The sequence below is a fragment of the Aulonocara stuartgranti genome (assembly GCF_965226115.1).
Source record: "Aulonocara stuartgranti genome assembly, chromosome: 13".
Classification (NCBI taxonomy): domain Eukaryota; kingdom Metazoa; phylum Chordata; class Actinopteri; order Cichliformes; family Cichlidae; genus Aulonocara; species Aulonocara stuartgranti.
Window position 1 is genome coordinate 30,591,683 of NC_138949.1, and position 21,307 is coordinate 30,612,989.

The window sequence follows — 21,307 nt, forward strand, 5'->3', positions numbered from 1 at the left end:
TCAGTCAGAAGATCAAGTGAGTGGCTGCACAAGGAAAAGGAACCAATGATGATTTTGATGTGTGCATCATGCAAAGTCACTCTCGTGAGTTGGCAATGAGGATAATAGTTCCCATTCTCAAAATTAGACAACAACCAAAACTGAAAAACAAAATACAAGCTAATCTTCTCTAAAACATTATAAATGCAAATACAGCTAGGTGTTATGCAAATTATTTTTGCAAAATACCACATTTTAAGCATCAGAGCTGTTTGCTTACCAGCATTTGCAAAATAGCAGTTAATCAATATTTGATCTTCTTATCTTGAATGAAAAACGAAACCTTTTTGTACTTATGTGAAATAGCATGTGTAGCTTTCATTGTGAGGGAAAATGTCATCAGCACACTAACCAACACGAGCATATTATTCACTAAGGTGACACTGGGCAAGTTCACACTTGTACCTCTGACATTCACACACTACCACACAATTTCTATGGTTTCACTTCACTTCCTACAGATTAAACCTTCAAGAAGAGAAAGTATTATGTTAAGGGAAAAGCATCAATCCTTGAGCATATTTGCATAATAAACCTAAAGACACTGAGCCTTTGGCTTTCCTCAACACATTTGATACAGAGCTAATGGAAGTCCTGCTACTATTTACTCAGGATACATAAAAATGACTCTGTGGCATACCAAACAAAATATATTCAGTACATTAGTTTTCAGATACTGTTGACTGTATGAGATTTATGTGGCCAGTTTGATGTCACCCGCTGGTTTTGGACTCCACATTCTAAAGTTTCAGCATCAGCCTTTAATATGCACCCATGCTGTTTTTCTGAAAAGAAAAATGGCCGCAGTGACAACGTAGAGCGTTAAATTATCAGCTAAAGCTAGAAAGCAGGGTTGTTAAGCATGTCTGCCAATTAGTGCAAAGTAACAAACTAAACAGGTTAATCAAAAAGAAATTCACAGACTTTTTGAGTGGGCTACACCAGCGGTCTCCAACCTTTTTTGTGCCACGGACCGGTTTATGCCCGACAATATTTTCACGGACCGGCCTTTAAGGTGTCGCGGATGAATACAACAAAATAAAACTAGTACCGGTACCGAAAAAAGAAGATTTATTCATAACACACGTGAAAAGACCCAGGAAAACCAAGTTAATGATAAAAACGATAACAAAATAACGCTGAAAACCGATAAAAACTATACATTTCACACCTGAGCCTCAACTCTCAGGGCCCGGTACCAAACGACTCACGGACCGGTACCGGTCCGAGGCCCGGGGGTTGGGGACCGCTGGGCTACACCACACAGAAAACCATATTATACCTGATATAACTTCATTAATAAAAAACGACTAAAACCACAAACACAAGACGTCCAGTTCAGTGACTCAAACAGGCAGAACTGATGACTAGTAAACAGCAAACAGCCACGTGCATAACTCCAGTATCCAAATGAATGAGTCAAATTAAACCGGAAGCCTTTTTATATACACTAAGTAGCAAATCTCTTTCAAATAAACCTTTCTAAAACACTAGGACAAACAATGATTTAACCTTCATCAATGCAAACGGCAATGTGCACTAGAACAAACATGATATCATCTTCCCACTGCAGCAGATATTGGTGTTAGTAGTATGAGTTTGCCTCATGCAGATGTCTACATTACCACTTTATCTCACTTTACATGTACATGGATTGTTGTAATACTAGAATTATGTTGGACGGCGTGACCTTTGCATATGCAGGAAACAGGGAGGAATTACACTAAAAAAGCTTTGAATATATTAAAGTTACAGTGTCTCCTTGAGAATATTAAAGCAGCGGATCCGAACCTGGGGGTGGGTCACACAATAACCGAGAAGCTGTATAAAAAAATTACAGGATAGGAATGCAGAAGGAGGTGTGTGCTATAATCAACCTCAATACTCTGAAAGCTCACACAACAAAACATACACATTTAAGGAAGTCAGAAGCTTAGAAAGATACAAACCAATGTAATGCTCAAAAAATCCTCTTTTCTGTCTTTTTGTCTAGTCTTTGTCCTTCCTCAAGTTACTTTCTAGCCATGACCCTGTAGCTGGTGTGTGTCAAGATTGTCAGAGTTGTCAGTTCCACTTACTGCTGAGCAAGCCTAATGAGAGCAGAAGGAGGGAGGGCATGAAAGGATGGAGATGGAGACAAAGAGTTGGGATGAGCAGACAGAAGTGGGATGAAGCATGAGCTGGAGAACAAGGGAAAAAGAAAGGGTTGTAATGGGAAAAATAAGGGAGCAGTGAAGAAAAAGGGAGAACTGAGACTAATAATGAAGAGTCAGAGGAGGCGTATTCCTTCTCACTTTGAACTATGTTCAACTTCCCCAGTGAATAAAAGCAAATAGTAGATATAGAGGGTGTGTTTTAACCCACGTTAACCCCCTTTGATCTTGGAAATCTCACAATGACACTTGAACACACAAAATCATGCCAGCACGCAGAAGCAAAGACTTACAATACGTTTCATGTCTCCCACGTGCACTAACTGGGTGCAGACTCACACACACGCACGCCGACTGCAGCGGCCCTTATTATCTAGAGCAGAGGAACCTTGTTAACCCTGACTGGTAAAAAGACAACGGAGTAGAGAAAACAAGAAGAGGGAGGGGAAAAAGATAATAGAAGAGGAGAAGACAAATGAGAGCGTGAAAGAGCGAAGAGTTGGTGAAAACGAGGCTGCCTCTTGTTGGTGTTTTCTCATCTGCTAACTGCCATTCTGACAGAGGAAAATCAAACCACCCACTCTGCTCATGTAGAGCCGAACAACCGGCACCAACTCATTCCCCTCATTGTGACTACAGCTCATTGTCTTCAATGCACACCACTTTCTACAGCACACACCCACACATGAACACCCTGCCCAATTGACTGCTTGCCACACGGGTCTCGTGGTTGATTGCTTCATCAATCGAATACTGAATTTTTAATTAAGGTGACTGTACATCTTGACAGCTGCAAATAGATAGTGGTCAATCTGTGCTATGTTGCACAAAACTAATTCATCATTCAGACCAACTTTCACCCAGTGACAGGTTAAAGCTGCTTGTACCACAGCAACGTGAACAAGATTTCAAAGAAGCTGCAAGTAGTGTTAACTCATTCAAATTGCCACTCGAGGCTTTTTCAGGAAAAAACAAAAAACACTGTACATTACACTGTACATCAGGATCAAGCTGGTGAATACAGAGGGACCTTCAGCAGCTGATAAGACAGATATTCTCACTGGGAGTTGGCAGAGATTAGAAAAAGAACTGAAGGACAGTTAAATATTGAATTAATATCTACCCTGTGACCAGAAACACAGCTAATGGCAGCGTATGAGATGTGATTATAAAGTTACGCAATTCCGCCCAGGAAACATAACTTTCAAATCCTCCTGGTGCACTGCTGGACCACGTCAACAATGGCTGCTATTTGTAAATGCCACTGACATAGTCCTGAAAAATGTACTTGTATGGGAATTTTAATGAACCTCCACTTCTCTTTCAAAGGAACCCCACTTTTATACCGAGGCTCATTCACCAGTGATGATGAGAGCTGGGTTACCATCTACAACACAGTGGGAGTAAGTACCATGTTTAGCATTTATAGAGTTCAACATTCTTATCGTAAAGCTGACATGACAGCCGTCTGATGGACTGGCTACTTGTCAGGATGTACTCAGCCTCTTGCCCTGTTAGAGTTGGGATAGGTTCTTAACCTACTCTGAACTATATAAGCAATGCAGAGGCCGCATTACTGAAACAACAACCAAGTTTTATTTTGATATGTTTAATTTTTTTTTTTCAATCACATAAATAACAATTTGCAATTTTAACTGATTTTTGCTTGCCGACATAATTTAAACCAAAATGCCAATTAAAAGTGTCTTAAAGTAAAATTCCAGAGTGCAAGAAGAGCTGGAATCTTTAATAGGAGATTTGTTTTTATCAACACTTGACCCATGTCATACCAGCTACCACACATCAGAAGCTACATTAAACATACTTTATAACTAAAGCAGGAGATGGCAGCGACACTGTCTCATCAAAATCTTTGCTGATTAAATGAAAACATTTTCCAATTTTAAGTTCACCTGATTGTTTTCACCTGTTTTCTGCTCCCTCCTGGTTCTTGTTGAGTTATTAGTCCACTGTGTGTCTGTTCCTGCATTCCTCTTTCCTGAGTCAGCTGTTATGCTTCCCCTTATGATGCTGCCCTGCCTTGCTCTCCCTCTCTCTTGAAATACGGTGACACCATGAGGATAAACATTTGTTTAAGACTCTGCATTTTGAAGCCTCTGCATGCCATGTCAGTTTTTTGGAATAGCATTTGAACGAGAGGGTTGCATGCCAAGTTCCCAAGTAAAGCTATTATTGTTAGTTGCATTATACCTATGACGGCACACTCAAGCACACATATCTGGCAATTAGTGCAAAATAGCAAACCAATGAAATATTACAATTTCACTCACAAAAACTGAAGCATAAAAGTGACAACAGCATCTAAAACGCTCTAAAAGGAACCACAGAATGGTCAAGTGGTTCAGGCTCAGGAAAGAGGAAGCCTAGCAGAGAGCTGCCACCTACACCTGCCTGGATCAAGACACCTGTAATCCAAAACCAACCACTTTCACAACTCAAGTGTCTAGAGGGATTTTAAAAACATCTACACACCATTAGGCCAAACCCATATTTTAGAACCAGCTGTAAATGTGCTTTTTAATATTGCTAAGATGGGTATTTAACCTCCTAAGACCCAAACTCTTCCACGACATGCATTTTTTAATTTCTCTTTGATATTTGGGCATATTGGGACCCGATGAAAGTAAAAACAAAGAATTACCAGGTTTTTCTTTTTAACCTGATTTTTGTTTCTAAGATAAATGAGAGCCACAATGAGGATATTCGTTTAAAATTTCGATAGATCAGTGGCAGTATGTCCTCATAAGTGGATATCAGGCCCTTGTAGAGCAAAAGTGAGTATTTTGGGCTAAATAACCCAAAATGTGATGTCCATATATGTGGACGCCAGGTCCTAGGAGGTTAAACATGGGAATGTGTGGAAATGTACTCACTTTTAGAGCCAACCTCAAGTGGCTGCTACAGAAACTGCAGTCTACAGTTCCACACTGCCTTCATTTTCCAGCTGCTCGGTGAGCACATATGCTCATCCAGCATGGGTGTCCTTGAGGGAGATTGTCTTCCAGCTGTGACCCTGTCTCCTGACCTCCGTAGAGGAATCAATTAGGAATCACATTACACTTAAACTGTGTTGGGGAGGAAAGAAGCAGCTGACTGCCACTGAGTGTAGTATCAAAACAGAAGGAGCAGAACCAGTTTAGATTACAAGGAAACTCAAAGTGAGGCTGGCTTACATGTGCACAGACCCATATTAATCTGGTTAGAAACAGGTGTGTTTACACTGAATGTATGTGGAAGAGAGAGAGAGAGAGCGCGAGAGAGTTTTCCCGTCTCCATGAGTTTGAAGACATTTTTAAGACTCCAAAAGTGGTTTTAGTGTCAAGGTTACAATTAGGCTATGGTTCCATTTATGCTAAGGGTTAGTGTTAGGCATTCATTTTCGATGCTTAGGGTTAGGGTCAGCAGCTAGGGAAATCATTTTGTCAATTAAATGTCCCCACTAAGATATGAAAACACGACTGTGTGTGCGTGTGTGTGCGTATGTGTGACTTCAAGTAGGTTTGTTAATTAAAGTCATTGCGTAAGAGGGTTTAGATGGAAAAGCCTCTTTCTGTCAAAGATCTGGAGCAGGAGTTCTGCTACACATTGAGACACTCTGGTGCAATATGACTGGCTTTTTTTCTGTTATGCTGCTGGATAACAATGCAAGCATGGCAATGGGATATATTTGGTAAGAAGGAGATACTGGAAAGAAAGGAAGGGATAAAAGTGCACAACAAGAATATGACCAGCAGAGCAGAGTAGGTGAAAACAGACAGACACAGAACTCAGAAGAGCTGCTAAGACTAATCCACAGTCAAAAAAGAAAATTGAACAGATAACAGCTGGTCAAAGTAGAGCAGCACAAGAGGAAAACTTACGTAGGCAGGTGTTCTCTGTGAAGAACTCAGTGAATTTGTCACACTCATCCTTATTGTTGCCGCTGTTGCTGCAGTCGCAGTAGGGAGAGACACTGATTTTGGGTGAGCGCAGGTAGTTGGGAGTCATGACAGTACCTGGAGAAAGATGATAGAATGATTCACTGATTATTTTCAGTAACAAATGTGGTCCATAAACAAGGCTTTATTGTAAACTGTTCAACCCTGAATGAGCTGCTAACTACCAATTAAAAAAATAAAATAAAATAAAAATTTAAAGCCTTCAAAATATCAGGTATCATCATCGTGCTGTGTTGATGATAAATGTTTAGCAGTGATGATTTTTATTTTCTACAAGAGAAACGCAGTCTGGTGGAGTTTCTCCAGGAAGCAGAATGCAGAGAAGGTGGAGTGAAGAATAGGCTCTCTCTCTGCGAGGGAAAGTAAATAGCTTCAGTCAGTGATTTCTCACTCCCCCAATGGATTGTTCCCTTGTGCTGGCTGCAGTCCAGAACAGGCCATTTTGTTTTGCAGTAGGCAGAATGAATTGGCGCTGTGTGGACAGTGTGTGTATGCGTGGTCAGGTTTGGCGACTTGAGAGGACCAAATCTCGAGTGTTGCAGTAACTGTTGTCGGGAAGAAATCAAGAGTGGGATTGGTCCACGTTGTGAGTGAGATAGCTACAAAAAATTACAGCTTGGTTCTTCATGTCAAAGCTGTGTTGCATTTTTAACAATGTCTTAAGCAAATTCTCATATTTCAAGATCTTAGAAACTGCAGTTAATCCCGAGTCAAACCTGACCGGTCACAATCAAGCGAACTCACCAATCAGACCCGAGTAGGCAAGGAGGCAGTCTGCATAGTTCTCCTTCAGGCAGCCTGACAGCGAGCGGGGCTCCGGCTGGCAGTTGACAAAGAAGTCAGCGAGTCGTGACCTAAAACACACACAGATCAAAAACTATTTTGTGATTATAGCTCCAGCAGATAAGTTCAGACGGCCAATGCGACTGTAAATGAGCAGCAAAAGGCCCGGTTGAAATTAGTGTCCACTGGAAGTCATTTGTCTCAATTCAATTAGCCTTCTTAATGGCTGACTTCAGTGCAGTAAGATGACCCTTTATGCTGCGGCTGGTTTGTATCCTGGAATGAATGAAGCTACGGACTATTCTCCGCCCAGTCTGTTCTGTTTCATTTACCTCCTTCAAAAATGTTTGTTTACACTTTTGCACCAGGTGCAGTGGTTTGTGAAATTGAAATGGTGTTTGTAGTCCCAAGGAATTCACAATTTGAAGTGAAATTACGTGTGATATAGTGGCTCTTTGACACAAAGCTAACACCTTCAGACTCAAACATCTTTAACCATCTTGGTGTGTTGGTGCAGTTTCGGCTATAAATCCTCTCACTACTGTTAAAATGTCAAACTAAGCTGAGACATTTCCCAACACGGTCAGAACAGGTCAGAAAATCAAAAGTTACTTGCACAAAACAGCAGATGTTACTGGATAGATTTTCACATTTTTTGTACATTTTTTTAAAGTAAGTATGACACATTTTTTCCAAATGCTTTTTTTTTGGTAAAATACTGTTAAATGGTTTTAAATGTCAGTAAAAAGCTTCGCATAGCTTGTGTTCCTGCACTGTTGCTGAGTAAAAGCAACAACAATAGCCAAAACTGCACATAAAATTCAAAGGTGGTATGCTGAATGTGCAATAATTGGTCTCCACCAACTACTCTTGCTTAATTTGTGTGCGTGTTTGTTAGGACTTGTTTAATACCTGTAGTGACTTCGAAGGAATTTAAAAACTGGACACCAAAGATCGTCTTTAGTTCAATATTTGATCAAATGTGAAATATATTCAGTGGTGTTCTGTTTGATTTACTAGGAACAAAAAAGTCATTGAAGAATATTACAATGCCCAAGTAAAGTTGATCTTTGTGATATAAGTGAGTTTGACCAAGTTCATGCCAAACATGAGATGTTAGGTTTTCAAGGACTTGATGGACAGCCTGGGTTGTATTCATCAAATTCAAAATGAGCATGTTTAGTATTTCTCATTTTCAGCATTTAAGATGCTCTTTATACTAGTTTCACGCATCCAGATACAGTTCAAATGATTTGCAAAGCAGTGTATCCTTTTTCCTCCCTCTCTCTCTTTTGTTCCTGTTAGTTTTTTTGGGCAGCACGGTGGCACGGTGGTTAGCACTGTTGCCGCACAGCAAGAAGGTCCTGAGTTCAATTCCACCATCAGACCGGGGTCTTTCTGTGTGGAGTTTGCATGTTCTCCCCGTGTTTGCGTGGGTTCTCTCCGGGTACTCCGGCTTCCTCCCACCGTCCAAAGACATGCAGCTTGTGGGGATAGGTTAATTGATTAATCCAAATTGTCACTAGGTGTGAATGTGAGTGTGAATGGTTGTCTGTCCCTGTGTGTTGGCCCTGTGACAGACTGGCGACCTGTCCAGGGTGTACCCCGCCTTTCGCCCTATGACAGCTGGGATAGGCTCCAGCGACCCTGAAAAGGATAAGCGGAAGCGAATGGATGGATGGATAGTTTTTTTGGACATGGGGTTGTATCTGCACTTGCAGTGTGATCCGTCTTATCACACCAATCTGATGCAGAGCTGAGCAGTGCCTGGCGAGAGCTGTCAACAGCAGCCAGCATACTACACCTGACATATGGTGAGGGAACTTGTGGAAATGCATGGCTTTAATCTGTCTGTGCTAACTGACAAATGGACCGGGAGGAAGCCGTGCTGCAGTGAGACCTGTTGTTCAAGCCCTGAGCATATGTGTGATGGATTGAGTGTATGGAGGGTTGAAGCTGCCAAAATCAAAAATGAAGAAAAAAAGATAAATGACTGAATATGTAAATATGTTACAACAACATAAAAATAAATGCAGCCATTCATTGTGTTTCGTTTTTGATTTACATTTATCAATATTAATAAAATGACAAGTCAAAGAATTTGAAAAAAGTGATGAAAAAAGTATTTATATATGCATCCTTTTCCTCTGCATCCACCATACTAATGTCCTAAAACCCTCCAAATTCAGTATCTTTCTATATTTCTGTAATCACTTTAAAAAATTACCTTATACAAAAATAAATGCAGAAAATTTACATTGAATTCTTAGTATAATAAACTAAATTCTGGCATCTTCGGTCCTTCATAGGAGAGTTCCATTGGGAGAAAGATGGACGGAAGAAGAGAAACTTGCAGTATAAATTTACTACTGCTGCCTGCTGTTAAGCAGAGACAGAGGGTGAGGCGAGAGGGAGGGAGACCTGAGGCCACAGTCCAAATGGAGCTCATTTATGATGCCTAATGCCTCCATTTAATCCCAGAGACCCACAAGACTGCTGGCTCAAGCCTCCGGAGACTGCATAACCACATATACACACACACTAGTGAGGGCAGTGTCAGATGTCCATCACTGAATTACTCTTTTCTGACTCTTAATGCAGGAACCCTACAGTGTACGTGGGTGTGAGTCTGAGACTTGAGGCATAAAGGCAGACAATTTATTACTGCTGGTGCTACACTGACTACTACACAATGTAAAGAGGTGTCTATGGGGCATGTTAATGCACAAATGTGTTTCACAAAGTGGGGACTTGCCTCAGATTTGCAGACAGAAAGCTTGTCTGCACACTGTAAAGAATTCGATTTTAGGCTCTGTGAGTTAAGATTAGAGTAAAGCCGAGGTCAAAGCATATTTGCCGCAAGCCACTTTCGGTGAAATTTCCCTCTAAGTGAGGACATACAGTTTTTTTATTTAGTTATACTGTTGGAGGTTTTGTTCCATTTCTCTATATAAGGAACGACAGTATGTCAGTGCACTGTGTACAGGCAGCTGCCTTGTTCATCAAAGAGCCAAAACACAAAATGATACTGATCTTTTTTCCAAGCTTGCACATATATAGTGCGTCCTCACCAAACAGAAGGGTAACCCTTAAAAGAGCCATGGTTAGCCTATGGTTTTGACTGATAGGCACAGGATGCTACCACATGATGAAAACTAGTTACACAGTTGATCACAAATCGCTTTTCCTGCATATCCTACATCGTCGATTTGCATCTAATGCCAGCTTAAAAAACACAGTTAATATCCAGAGCACACAGCATTTATCTCAGAAATAAACCATGGCATCACATGGCATCCAAGTTACAGTATATCTGGTACTTATTGACCATATTGACATAAAAAGGGGTTCCTCACTTGCAGATGTAGTTGGTCTTGCAGGATGCCTGCAGCTCCAGACAGTTGGGTTTCTGTTTCTCTTCGTACGAGCAGACAGGAACGATGGTTTGACGTCTCCTTTCAGAGCATGCGGTTTGGTCGCTGAGCGGGCATGAGCAGAATAGCATGCCGTAACTGTGCTTGGGAGGAACCTGTGTGGCAAAAGAAACCACGACATTAAGGATAGAAATTAATTCCTTTATTAAGACCCGCATTATTACTCATATTTTAGCATTATTCTGGGCTACATGTTGTACCGTCTGTGCCTTTAGACACATTTTCTGGATTTCTTTCTTGATGTGGTCTGAAGTAGCTGTTTTCTATTCGTTTTGATGGATTGTTGTTGTTGTTTTTTTTAACTGCTCCTAACTTTATTCAGTATTTATTGGTACAAACTCACCTTGCTGCAGCTCATTTGCAGCAAGATGGTTTAACATTGCTTCAATAAAGCATCAATCAAATCTGACGTTCAAGTTGAAAGAAAATGTAGATGTAACAAATGACAATCGGACCACAATAGGAGAATGTAATGATACTTTAATCTCCAACACAAAGAAAAGCCTAACGCTCAAGGCTCTTTACGCAAAGACATCTCTATTATGATAAAATAAAGAAAAATTATACATCACACAAAGATTAACAATGTCACACTTTCTCTGTAACATTTCTATTTATTCATCTTGTTGCTTTGCAGAAGCAGTGCCAAGTAAAGTTATTCAAAAAGGGGCATCACAGAAGCTGGGTTGTAATTACAATGCTTCACATCATTTTTCACAATATGGAACAGACAGCAAAAACATCTTTTGTGTTTTATGACTGAATCAATGTCAAAGCTTGGCGCTGGAATAGCATACCCTGAACAAAAAGACCCACATGATTATTTATTGTGAGTTTGACAACCCCTCAAACTTATGCACTTCAAAATCGTTCTTTCTTTTGAAGCAGGTCCTTTGTGCTGGACATTCAGCTTTTATCAGATATCAGTCATTTGGAAAACCTCCAGTGTGTGTGTTCTTTTTCTTTCTGTTTGTTTTTTGATAAGCTCGTATCAGAAGTGCCTTGCCTTGTCAAAGAACTGCCGCAGGGCCTTGTGGCACTTCCTCTTGTTGCAGACTTCAGCTGTGGAGACGCGGCTGGTACAGGGGCTGATGTAGGCCGAGCGGTACTTCTTACACGTGTCGTTCAGGTTGCAGGCCTTAGCAGCATTGAGACAGTTGTTCTCTCTGGCCACTGCAGGTTCACCTAGTGACATAAAGGGGAGAGGAGACATTGGGGAGAGGAGAGGATGAAAACAAGAAAGAAGGGTTATAATCACAGAGGTCATCAAGCATGTGATGCTAATGCAAAGCAACCCAGAGATCACTAGAAAAAGCAGAAAGCGCTATCACTGCATAACTTATTGTCACATTCTTCATAAAAGTGACTGTGTGGGAGTGAGAAGGAGGACCCAGGTGCAGACACGGAAGGAGACGGAACTGAGTGTAAACAAAAGGCGAAACGTTTGTTAGGCTGAAAAAACATGAATACGAAAGCAAAGCAAGGCGAACAAGCGGCGAGAACTAAAACTAAAACCTAAACTAGGAGAACTAAACTGAGATAACTATGACATTAGACATGAACAAGATTCTGACCTGAGAAACTATAATGAGGAAGAAACAAGAACATGAAACATAAACATGACCTGAGCAGAATCATGAAACACAGGCACTGACACGGCGTGGTGGGAGGAAACACGGACGACCTGACGAAGACCGAATGAAAACACAGACTAAATACACACAGGAGGTGATCAGGGGAAGTGGAAACACATGGGGAAACAGCTGACTGGAATAAACATAATGACACTGTGGGGGAAGTAAAACTAAACACATGAAACATGGAAACACCAGACTTTTCAAAACTAAAACAGGAAACAATGAGAAACGTAGACATGACAACACCAGCTAGACACTTGAGACGTAAAACACGTGGCGAGACAAACGCACAGGGATAAGTGAAAGTACAACACTGAGGACAAGACAGACCACATAGAGACAGGAAAGACTCATAACTAAGGAGACACAGAAGAACCTAAACTAGACTTAAAACTCAAGAACTTAACATCCTTTCAACTGAACATAAGAAATCACAAATACAAAAATAAACTCAATATGCTGTGTCACAGACCCAGCCCCTGACACTTATTGTATAATGAACAAAGCATACGAATCCTCTGCATCAAAAACAATCACAACAATGCAATACATCGTCAAATTAAAAGTGAAATGTATTAGCTTATGTAACACAACTGGTTTTCTTTAAGGCCATGTGAGGTGGCTTGTTTTCGGTCAACGAGGTTGTATCCTATCTCAGCTCCACATAAAAACACTTTAATTGTGGACCAAGACAATTAGCCAACTGTTCCAAAATAACTGCATTTTCATCTGGTGTAAGAGCTTACTCAGGCAAACACACATACACAAGCCTGGCCTTTTTAATTTGCTCCAACAACATTTTATGCCATTCAAAGTATATTAATGAGTGAGAATTTCTTCCTTTGGGCAATTGGTGATCTAGCCTAGGTGCCAAATCTATGCTATGTGTATCTATGTGTGGACAAATTAACAGCGACCACAGGCAGGCTAAAGGAGCTTAAACAAAGCTCGGTGCATAAAAGGGCATCAGCTGAGCCAACAGCACGGAGATCAGCTGGAGTGTTGCATAGCTTCCCTCTCTGGGCTGTTGAACTAATAAAGTTCAATTTGTTTGTGGAAAAACAGCATTAGGACATCATATCTTATTTAACTATTAACAATCAATACGTGTATTACACTAGAAATGCAGCATCTAATAAGCTCTATGGAGCACACAGATTACACCTACAGATCATTACAAAACCGAAGCATATCAGCTGCAAAGGTCTCTCAACAAGAGAAGTAACAAAAGACTCAGAGACAATGTAAGAAGCAGAGGGCCGGCAGTCTAATAATGTTTTCTCAAACGAAGCAGATAACCTCAGCAACACATTTTCAACCTACATCGGTGTTTGTGTGCCTTAGTGTTTGCATTTCTGTCTTTGGAAGTGTATGTGTGCATATGCTTATGCTAATTGTACAGAAGACCCCATTTGGAGTCTCACTTTCTGTTTAGCCTGTAACAAACAGTTGCCTTCATCTCCGTGGCCCTGCAGGCTAACAGGCATGCTTTTGTGTATGCATACAGTCGAGGTTCAGTACTTGTCACAGTCTCCAGTGCAGTGCATCGCCTGCCTGTCAGCCTGCACTAATTGCCAGGGTTGTCCTCCATCCACCATTAATTAACATTTTTATACACCCCCTTAAAATATTTTCTTAGGTTAAAAAAAAGGAACAAAAACAGCATTTTTTTTTCCTTTATGACAGCGTCAATTAAAATGGGTGCAGCCCAGTGTGATAAACATACCGATGCTGCAGTGGGGGGGGGAGTATGGTAAGATCCGTTATCAAGTCGACAAACCCATCGGCTGATGAGTGCCGTGTTGTCCTGAGCAAACTGTGTTAATGAGATTCAACACATCAAGGCGAGGGTGGAGGAAAAAAGAGGGAAGAAGATAAAAGGGACCCAGAGACATGTGGGGATATGAGCTGATAGTCCAGCGAGGTATTAATTGGCGACATGGTGCTGTTTGCTTTACTACAGAGGAGGAGATCCTTGAGGTGAATGCTTCCCAAAACCTCCAGCCGACTCAGAGGAAAACCAGTGCTGACTCACTCATTGCCAGTTTTTACTATTTCTTTGCTTTCATGCCTTCACCTTACCTTTCACCTTTTTCTTCCAACATGGAAAAACAACAAGCTTTTCCATTTACAAGACTTTCCCCCCTCTCTGTTTGACCTGCCTCATTTGGTCCACACCTCCCTCTGTTAGTTTTCAGGCTCATTTGGTGGTATTAATTACAATGTATGCAATTTGTTTTGGTTTGAATGTTTTTGACAATTTTATATTGGAATCAAGTTTAAATTGCTTCATTGATTATTAATTTAGTTTTAATGCTGTGTGTATAAATGTCTAAACTATGAATAGTGTTATTGTACATCATCCTAAACAGGCGCATTCTCTTCTTTGTCTGCTATTAACATGATACTGTAACAACTCATAATAAAATTCTATCCATCCATCCATTCTTATCTGCTTATCCAAACCAGGGTCCCAGGGGTGCTGGAGTCTATCCCAGCTAACATAAGGCAAGAGGTGGGGTACACCCTGGACAGGTTGCCAGTCTGTCACAGGGCTAACACAAAGAGACAGACAACCTTTCACACTCACATTCGCACCTATGGGTAATTTAGAATCACCAGTTAACCTAACTGCATGAAGGAAGCTGGAGTACCCAGAGAGAACCCACAAGGACACTGGGAGAACATGCAAACTCTAAACAGAAAGGCCCAGGAATTTATTTATTTTTTTTATCTTGCTTTTATTACAGAGTGTTTTATGATCTTATTCTTTCTGTTTTATTTGCATAAACAAAGAGCCATGTTTAAGACAAATTTCTATTCAGTTACTGGCTACTGTTTTAACCCTGTCTCAAAGATGACTTCTGTTATAATGATAAGTCTGACCTAAGCCCCTAAAGATATTAGGACTTAACCGCAGGAACAGGGGACAAGACACAGTCACTTTCAGGTATTTCTTTTACACTCTGAATGGTTCTGTGACATCTATAGGGAAGATTAGAGACAGCATGTCTAGTTGAGGGTGGATATTCATTCAGTCCGGTTGTTTTCCAAAAAAAAATGAAAATTGCGAAAGTAATACCACTATATAAAAGTAATGACAAACACAGTTTTACCAATTATAGGCCTATTTCTCTACTGCCTCAATTCTCAAAAATTCTAGAAAAACTTTTTAATTCAAGATTAGAAAAATTCCTTGAAAAACATCAAATAATAAATGTTGGTCAGTATGGTTTCAGAACGCAAAGAACCACTTCAATGGCGATAATTGAGGCAGTAGAAGAAATTACTGATACACTGGATAAAAATAAATATGTAGTTGGTATTTTTGTTGACCTCAAAAAGGCCTTCGACACAATCAATCACTCAATTTTACTGGATAAATTGGAAAGATATGGTATTCGAGGGAAAGCTGGTAACTGGTTAAAAAGTTACCTAACAGGTCGGGAACAATATGTTAGCATAGGGCATTACCATTCAGAGAAACTTGGTATTACATGTGGTGTTCCCCAAGGGTCAGTGTTGGGACCAAAACTTTTCAATGTATACATAAATGATATTTTTGATGTTTCTCAAGTACTTAACCCTTTAAGACCTACCATAGAACCAAGTCCGCCAGAGCTTATATTATATTTTTACATGCTGTGGAGCCATTTTTGGGAGCATTTCAAGTTGCTATACATCAATACAACCATTATAGCCCAGATTTTAATAATATGTATTCATTAAGTGCATAGTAATTACATAAATTGCAAAAAAGTGCAATAAACTACAAAAAAATTGAAAATCGTTTTTGATTTTTTAACATATATTTGTAGTTAGAGAAATTTAAGAGTCTTATCCCTCAAAACTGTAAATACAAAAAAGTTGCACAAAATAGTTTCCCACCACATGAAATTTATTTTGAGTGTCTTCATAGTTTTATTTTTGAAATACACCAATTTTTATATACTGCAGGAAAAATGAAAATAAATATTATACTGCAAATTTGCAAAAAAGCAGCATATGCATCAAAATAAACTATTTCCAGCAGTGCAATATGAGTCCTAAGAATCCCAGAAACGACACAGAAAGTCATAAAGTCAAAGATAACTTTTAAAAAGAGCAGTATAGGCCCTGAGGCCCTGATCGCAAAAAAGACTACATTTCCGCGAAAATGACGTCACTTCCGGTTTCGGGCAGGTAATGGCGGAAATGCAAAAGTTTGCGCTGACGTCTATTCCAACGTAGGAAGTGTTTTGAACAGCTGATCAGATCGGTAAAGCGTGTTTCTGGAATATTATGTTTTTGTTCCTGCAAGCGCTTTTTATGCAGTTTTTGCAAAGCTTTATGTGGAAGGAAACCGTGACCTAGGACAAGCTGATGGCATCAGATGTAAGTACAACTCCTCCGGTTTCATATGCAAAAAAAATTTTTGCGCTAGCTTACGTGGTTGCAGTGCTACTGGGATTTAAAAATAGTTATGCATAACAGAGCGTTCCCGCTCCGATCGGCTCTAAAGGGTTAAACTCATACTGTTCGCAGATGACACCAACATATTTTTCAGTAGCGATGATTATACTGATCTTGTAATGACTGTAAACAGGGAGCTAAAATTAATAAAAAAATGGATGGATATAAATAAATTATCATTAAATATAAATAAAACTAAAGCAATGTTTTTTGGTAATTTAAAATATAATATAGAATTACCAATTATCATTGAAGGTGTACCAATTGATAATGTGAGTGAAAACAAATTTTTGGGAGTTATAATTGATAACAAAATTTCATGGAAACCCCACGTCAGACACATAAACCAAAATTTCTAGAAGCCTCGCAGTTTTGAACAAAGTGAAACAATTCCTTGATAAAGATGCACTTCGTACTCTGTACTGTACCCTGGTTCTTCCATATCTTACATATTGTGTGGAAGTGTGGGGAAATACATATAAAAATACAACTAATCCATTAGTCACAGTACAGAAACGAGCACTGCGTATTATTCACAAGGCTGGTTATCTAGATCATACTCACAAATTCTTTCTTCAGGCAAAGTTACTTAAATTCCAGGATCTGGTTAATTACAATACATCCATAATTTTGTATAAAGCTTTTACTAAACTTTTACCGGCAAATTTACAAACTAGATTTGAAATTCGAGAAAAGGTTTATAATGTGAGAGGCTTTGGAGAATTCAAATTACCCAGAACTCGAACAACCCGTAAAGGCTTTTGTGTGTCTGTATGTGGTGTGAAAATCTGGAACAGTCTGAGTTTACAATTGAAACAATGCAAAAATATTCATAGATTTAAATTTCTCTACAAACAGTTGGTCTGGTCACAGTATACTCAATGATGGGTTTTAGTGTGCTCTGTAATGTCTGTCCTCTTACCATTGCTGGTATGGATTCCAAAAAAGAAATAAATAAATAAAGTGTGCGTATGTATGTACATATATGTACTTGTGTGTGTAGATATATATGTATGTATATGTATGTGTGTCTGTTACTTGTAGTTATTACTGCCTGTTACCTGTGGTAATGCAATTTATAATTTATATATTCTGTATTCAGTTATGAAGGCTCTAATTGTTGGTTGCGAGCTGCCGCTTAGATGCTTGTATCTGCCCGGGGCTGTTGATGGGTCTGTATGCAATGATGGGCGTAGCTGCGGGAAGTTTATTGTTTTTTTTTTGTTGATGAGTGAGTATAGGGGTGGGATTTAATAAGTTTTCTTCGTCCCACTCCTTTTTCAGGCAAGTTTTGTTTTTTGTTTTGTGTATTTTATGTTCAATATAGGTATTTGTTGTGCCTGAAAATGAATAAATAAATGAATGAACTGTACCCCATTTCATTTATAGTTATTTTAAATATAGCATGAGAACAAAGACCTGAAAAATGAATCACTTCCAGTACTGTAAAATTTGCTTTTCTAACATTTAAATGGCATTTTTATGTCACATGTTTATTTTACATGATTGTTTGTGCTTTTAACTCCCCCGTATCACCCCCACGTCTACACAATCAAACATGTGAACTTTTTTTTTCCTTTCACTTGCTCAGATCAACTGCCTGACTCCAAAGTGTCCAATCTGTAGTTGCCCCATGCACTGCTTTAAGAGGTTTGTTTTTTCCCTTGTTTATGTTCAACTCTATTAGTACAAACTGATGTAACTAAAAAAAAAAAAAGCTTCATTTTAGAAAGTCCAAGACTTTTGCAGTTTGGGAGGCTTGATCTAAACTAGAATTAAGTATAAAAAGAGCCTCTTGTTCTCTAATTAGATTCACAAGTTATTTTTTTTAAAGTGTTCTCATCAAAATAGAGTTTTTAATGTTAGGGACGCAATATTTCCTGAAGGAGAAAAAAAAAAAGCTTGTGTTGTAGGATTAGTACAAATCAAGACTTTTCAAGACCCTTTGAGGTTGAAGCCAGCTAGTATTTTCAACTATTATGCCTGCCTTAATAAAGGCTTTTAATGTACTTTGGATCCTTACTCTGGCTCAGAGCCTGAATCGTTTTTTAATTTTTCCTAGCATTTAGCTTCAAAAGTACTAGAATTATTCATGGACTAATATTCATGGACGATATATATACATGTATAGAGGTACAGCTGACTGAACCCTTTCCCTCTGAATTCCTTTTTCTTTTCATCAGATATATTACTTTTGCTTTGATATCTCTCATCTGAGCCTGCATCCGCCATAACAGCACATGATTGACAGTCCCATGGACTCTTCTCCCTGACTAGATGAACACGCTACTTATTCCTCTGCCATCAGTTGTCTGATTTTCGGACCGTAAAAATATGGCACCTGTTCAGACAGCATCAAATTTCTGCCAAACTATTCCCTCAGATGAGTTTGTGAATACATCTGAGCCAAGAAATAGGTCATGCACTTGGAAAATTGGGCTTTGTTTTACATCTGTTAAACCGTGTTTAATTGTTTGTTGACAGGCACTTTCAAGTTGCAGCACAGTATGTCATCATCTAAACACTTCTTAGTGAAATCCGAACACACCTGATGTGCTCTGGAATTATGAGACTTAAATGTATCTGCTCCATAAGGAAAGTGACAATTCTGACTAGTTCTACGGTACTCTAGATGTTTGGACTTTCAACAATTAGTCAGTGTTTGACTGGTTTCAAATGCATTTTGAAACATGACAACCTAACGTACACAAGATTTTCCTGGCTCAAAGTGGGTCTTTGAGGGGTGAATGAGCAAATAAGGCAGTCTGCATGTAGTAAAGGCAAAGTATCTGTGTTAGCTTACTTAACTGAAATCTGTGTAAACTAAAACAATTTAGTTAATCCAGGCAACACTAATATATTCAAAAGAGAACAGCTTTATTCATGTGCAATAATTTAGATGTATTGTCATGGTTCTGTTCTGGGTTTTTTCCACGCTTTCTTGTGCACATGGAAAACTAGAGGCAACAGCAAGATGCCCACACAGAACAGAACTAGCATCAATAATATCATGTTTAACGCTGATTAAATTATTAAATACAGAAGGTGGGTTGCAAAGTGGCCTGCAGATGGCTTGTAACTATGGAGTAGCATAAATACCATGTCCTGTATGAGAATTGCCAGTTGTATGTATAGTGGGGCTGTTCAGTTAGTCAAATTTACCTTCACTTACAGTTCTGGCTGTAAAAAATCTGCATACAACCAGAGCAACAAGCAGCATTCCCCCTACAGAGACTTGATCCGAAACATCCTGGAATCTGTCCATCATTGCACAGAGAGATAGAAGACAATGTAACATGACCTAAATGGTAACACTGGGAAAAGGTTTCATCCAAACAGACTCACTCGGTTGCTCCTCAGTGACCAGTGGTGCTTTGACAAATAGCCGCAGTATCATGGCTTTACCCCAAGGGCCCATTAGGACAAATACAAAGTTGGACTGCATGCAGTGTGAATGTGTGAATCAAGTTTTTGTGGATACATGCCCTTCCTGCATCAATCTGCCCACATCCTTGAGTCTGAATATGTTTGTTTTCCTCACGCAAACATGCACAAAAACATGTTTGTAGTATTTTGCTTATACCAGCCTGCGCCCCTAGTGTCAGCAAATACATTTAATGAACTCCCTTTGCACTCCTGGCAGATGGCATTGTCTCTCCAAAACACAGGCACACACACAAACACACTGCGTGCTATGACAGGGCCCATACAGGGTTGGGGCCGGGGCCATCTGGAGGCCTGGTAGGGGGAACGAGGCCCCCCCAGTGGCTCATGTTTCCGATTCAGCCTCAAATTGATTATCATGTCGCCTGTTTCCTCCAGTCCCGCTGCCACCCTACCCACCACCCCCACTGTCTAATTTCAATTACCACGGGACACCACAGGGTCGAATCCTGACCTCATCCACCTCTGTGCTCCCCCATGCACCACTTGTTCAGCCCCTCTTCTCATCTTTTTCTTTCTTCTCCTTCTCTCTTTTTCTGTAACTCCCCTGAATCTCCTTCCCTGTTTCTCTTTTCTGCTTCACTCTTTGTGCTCCTCTTTCATGTCTTTATCCATGCAGCTCTGGATGTATTCCAATCATTACCTCCCTTCCTCTTTCTCCATCATAATCATCCATCTCTAGACTTCTCTCTTGTGGCTTCCATCGCTCTTGTTTTCCGGTATCTCCTCTCCCCTCTGCCATCTGTCCTTTATTTTGTCTTTGGAGTGAAGTGTAGCCATTTAATGGCCTTCGGTGGCCTTTGTATGACTTTCAAATTTTCATTATTTACCTTATAGGAAGGCTAGTTGTGATATTGGGTTTTTGTACTGCACGTAGTGTGAATTTAAAACTACCCTTCCTTTTTTCCGTTTTTCTCTGTCAAGGTTGTACTTTTCCAGGCGAATATTGACTTTTGTTTTATGATTGATATCGATTGCTAAGGAAAACTGTGTAAAAATGTATGAGTCAACCCTGAAATCCAACTTGACTTCAACCTCCACTGGTGGAAGGCATGTTTTTCACTCTCCATGTCATTGATATGAGCATACCATTGTCCTTGCCTTGAGCCTTGCTATTGTTGCAGTATGTAACTGTCCTTGTTATAGCTGTTTTAAATATAATGACATTCTGTTTTCCCAGCAGTGTTTGTCACTAGCGGTTTTACTCCAGTCTGACAGAACATATTACCGCACTTTATCCAGTCATTTGGGGGTCAGCGAGGGGAAACTGGGAGCACTTGACAGGTGTGTTTGTTTCCACTACTCATAGCTCTGCAGCAGTGGAAACAGTCAGTAGTTCCATGCTGTGTCACTGGGTGATTGCTCATAATTCACAGCCTCTTTGTTTGCTAAGTACAATAAATGCG

General features: G+C 39.8%; 1 protein-coding gene and 1 long non-coding RNA gene across 3 annotated transcripts in view; one reads left to right on the forward strand and one right to left on the reverse strand.

Annotated features, from left to right (window-relative positions):
* gfra1a (gdnf family receptor alpha 1a) overlaps positions 1 to 21,307 on the reverse strand; it is a 109,534-nt gene that overhangs the window by 17,318 nt on the left and 70,909 nt on the right. For both annotated transcript variants that reach the window (XM_082557508.1, XM_082557507.1), the window contains 4 exons: positions 11,375 to 11,553; positions 10,291 to 10,463; positions 6,896 to 7,005; positions 6,074 to 6,208 (listed from right to left, as the gene is read on the reverse strand). In XM_082557508.1, the coding sequence (XP_082413634.1) occupies positions 6,074 to 6,208; positions 6,896 to 7,005; positions 10,291 to 10,463; positions 11,375 to 11,553 (597 nt within the window). The remainder of the gene's footprint in view (positions 1 to 6,073; positions 6,209 to 6,895; positions 7,006 to 10,290; positions 10,464 to 11,374; positions 11,554 to 21,307) is intronic.
* The window catches only part of LOC309720516, a 40,403-nt gene continuing 37,168 nt past the window's right edge, over positions 18,073 to 21,307 (forward strand). The window contains exon 1 of the long non-coding RNA XR_014280503.1: positions 18,073 to 18,107. This is a non-coding gene — a long non-coding RNA (uncharacterized lncRNA). The remainder of the gene's footprint in view (positions 18,108 to 21,307) is intronic.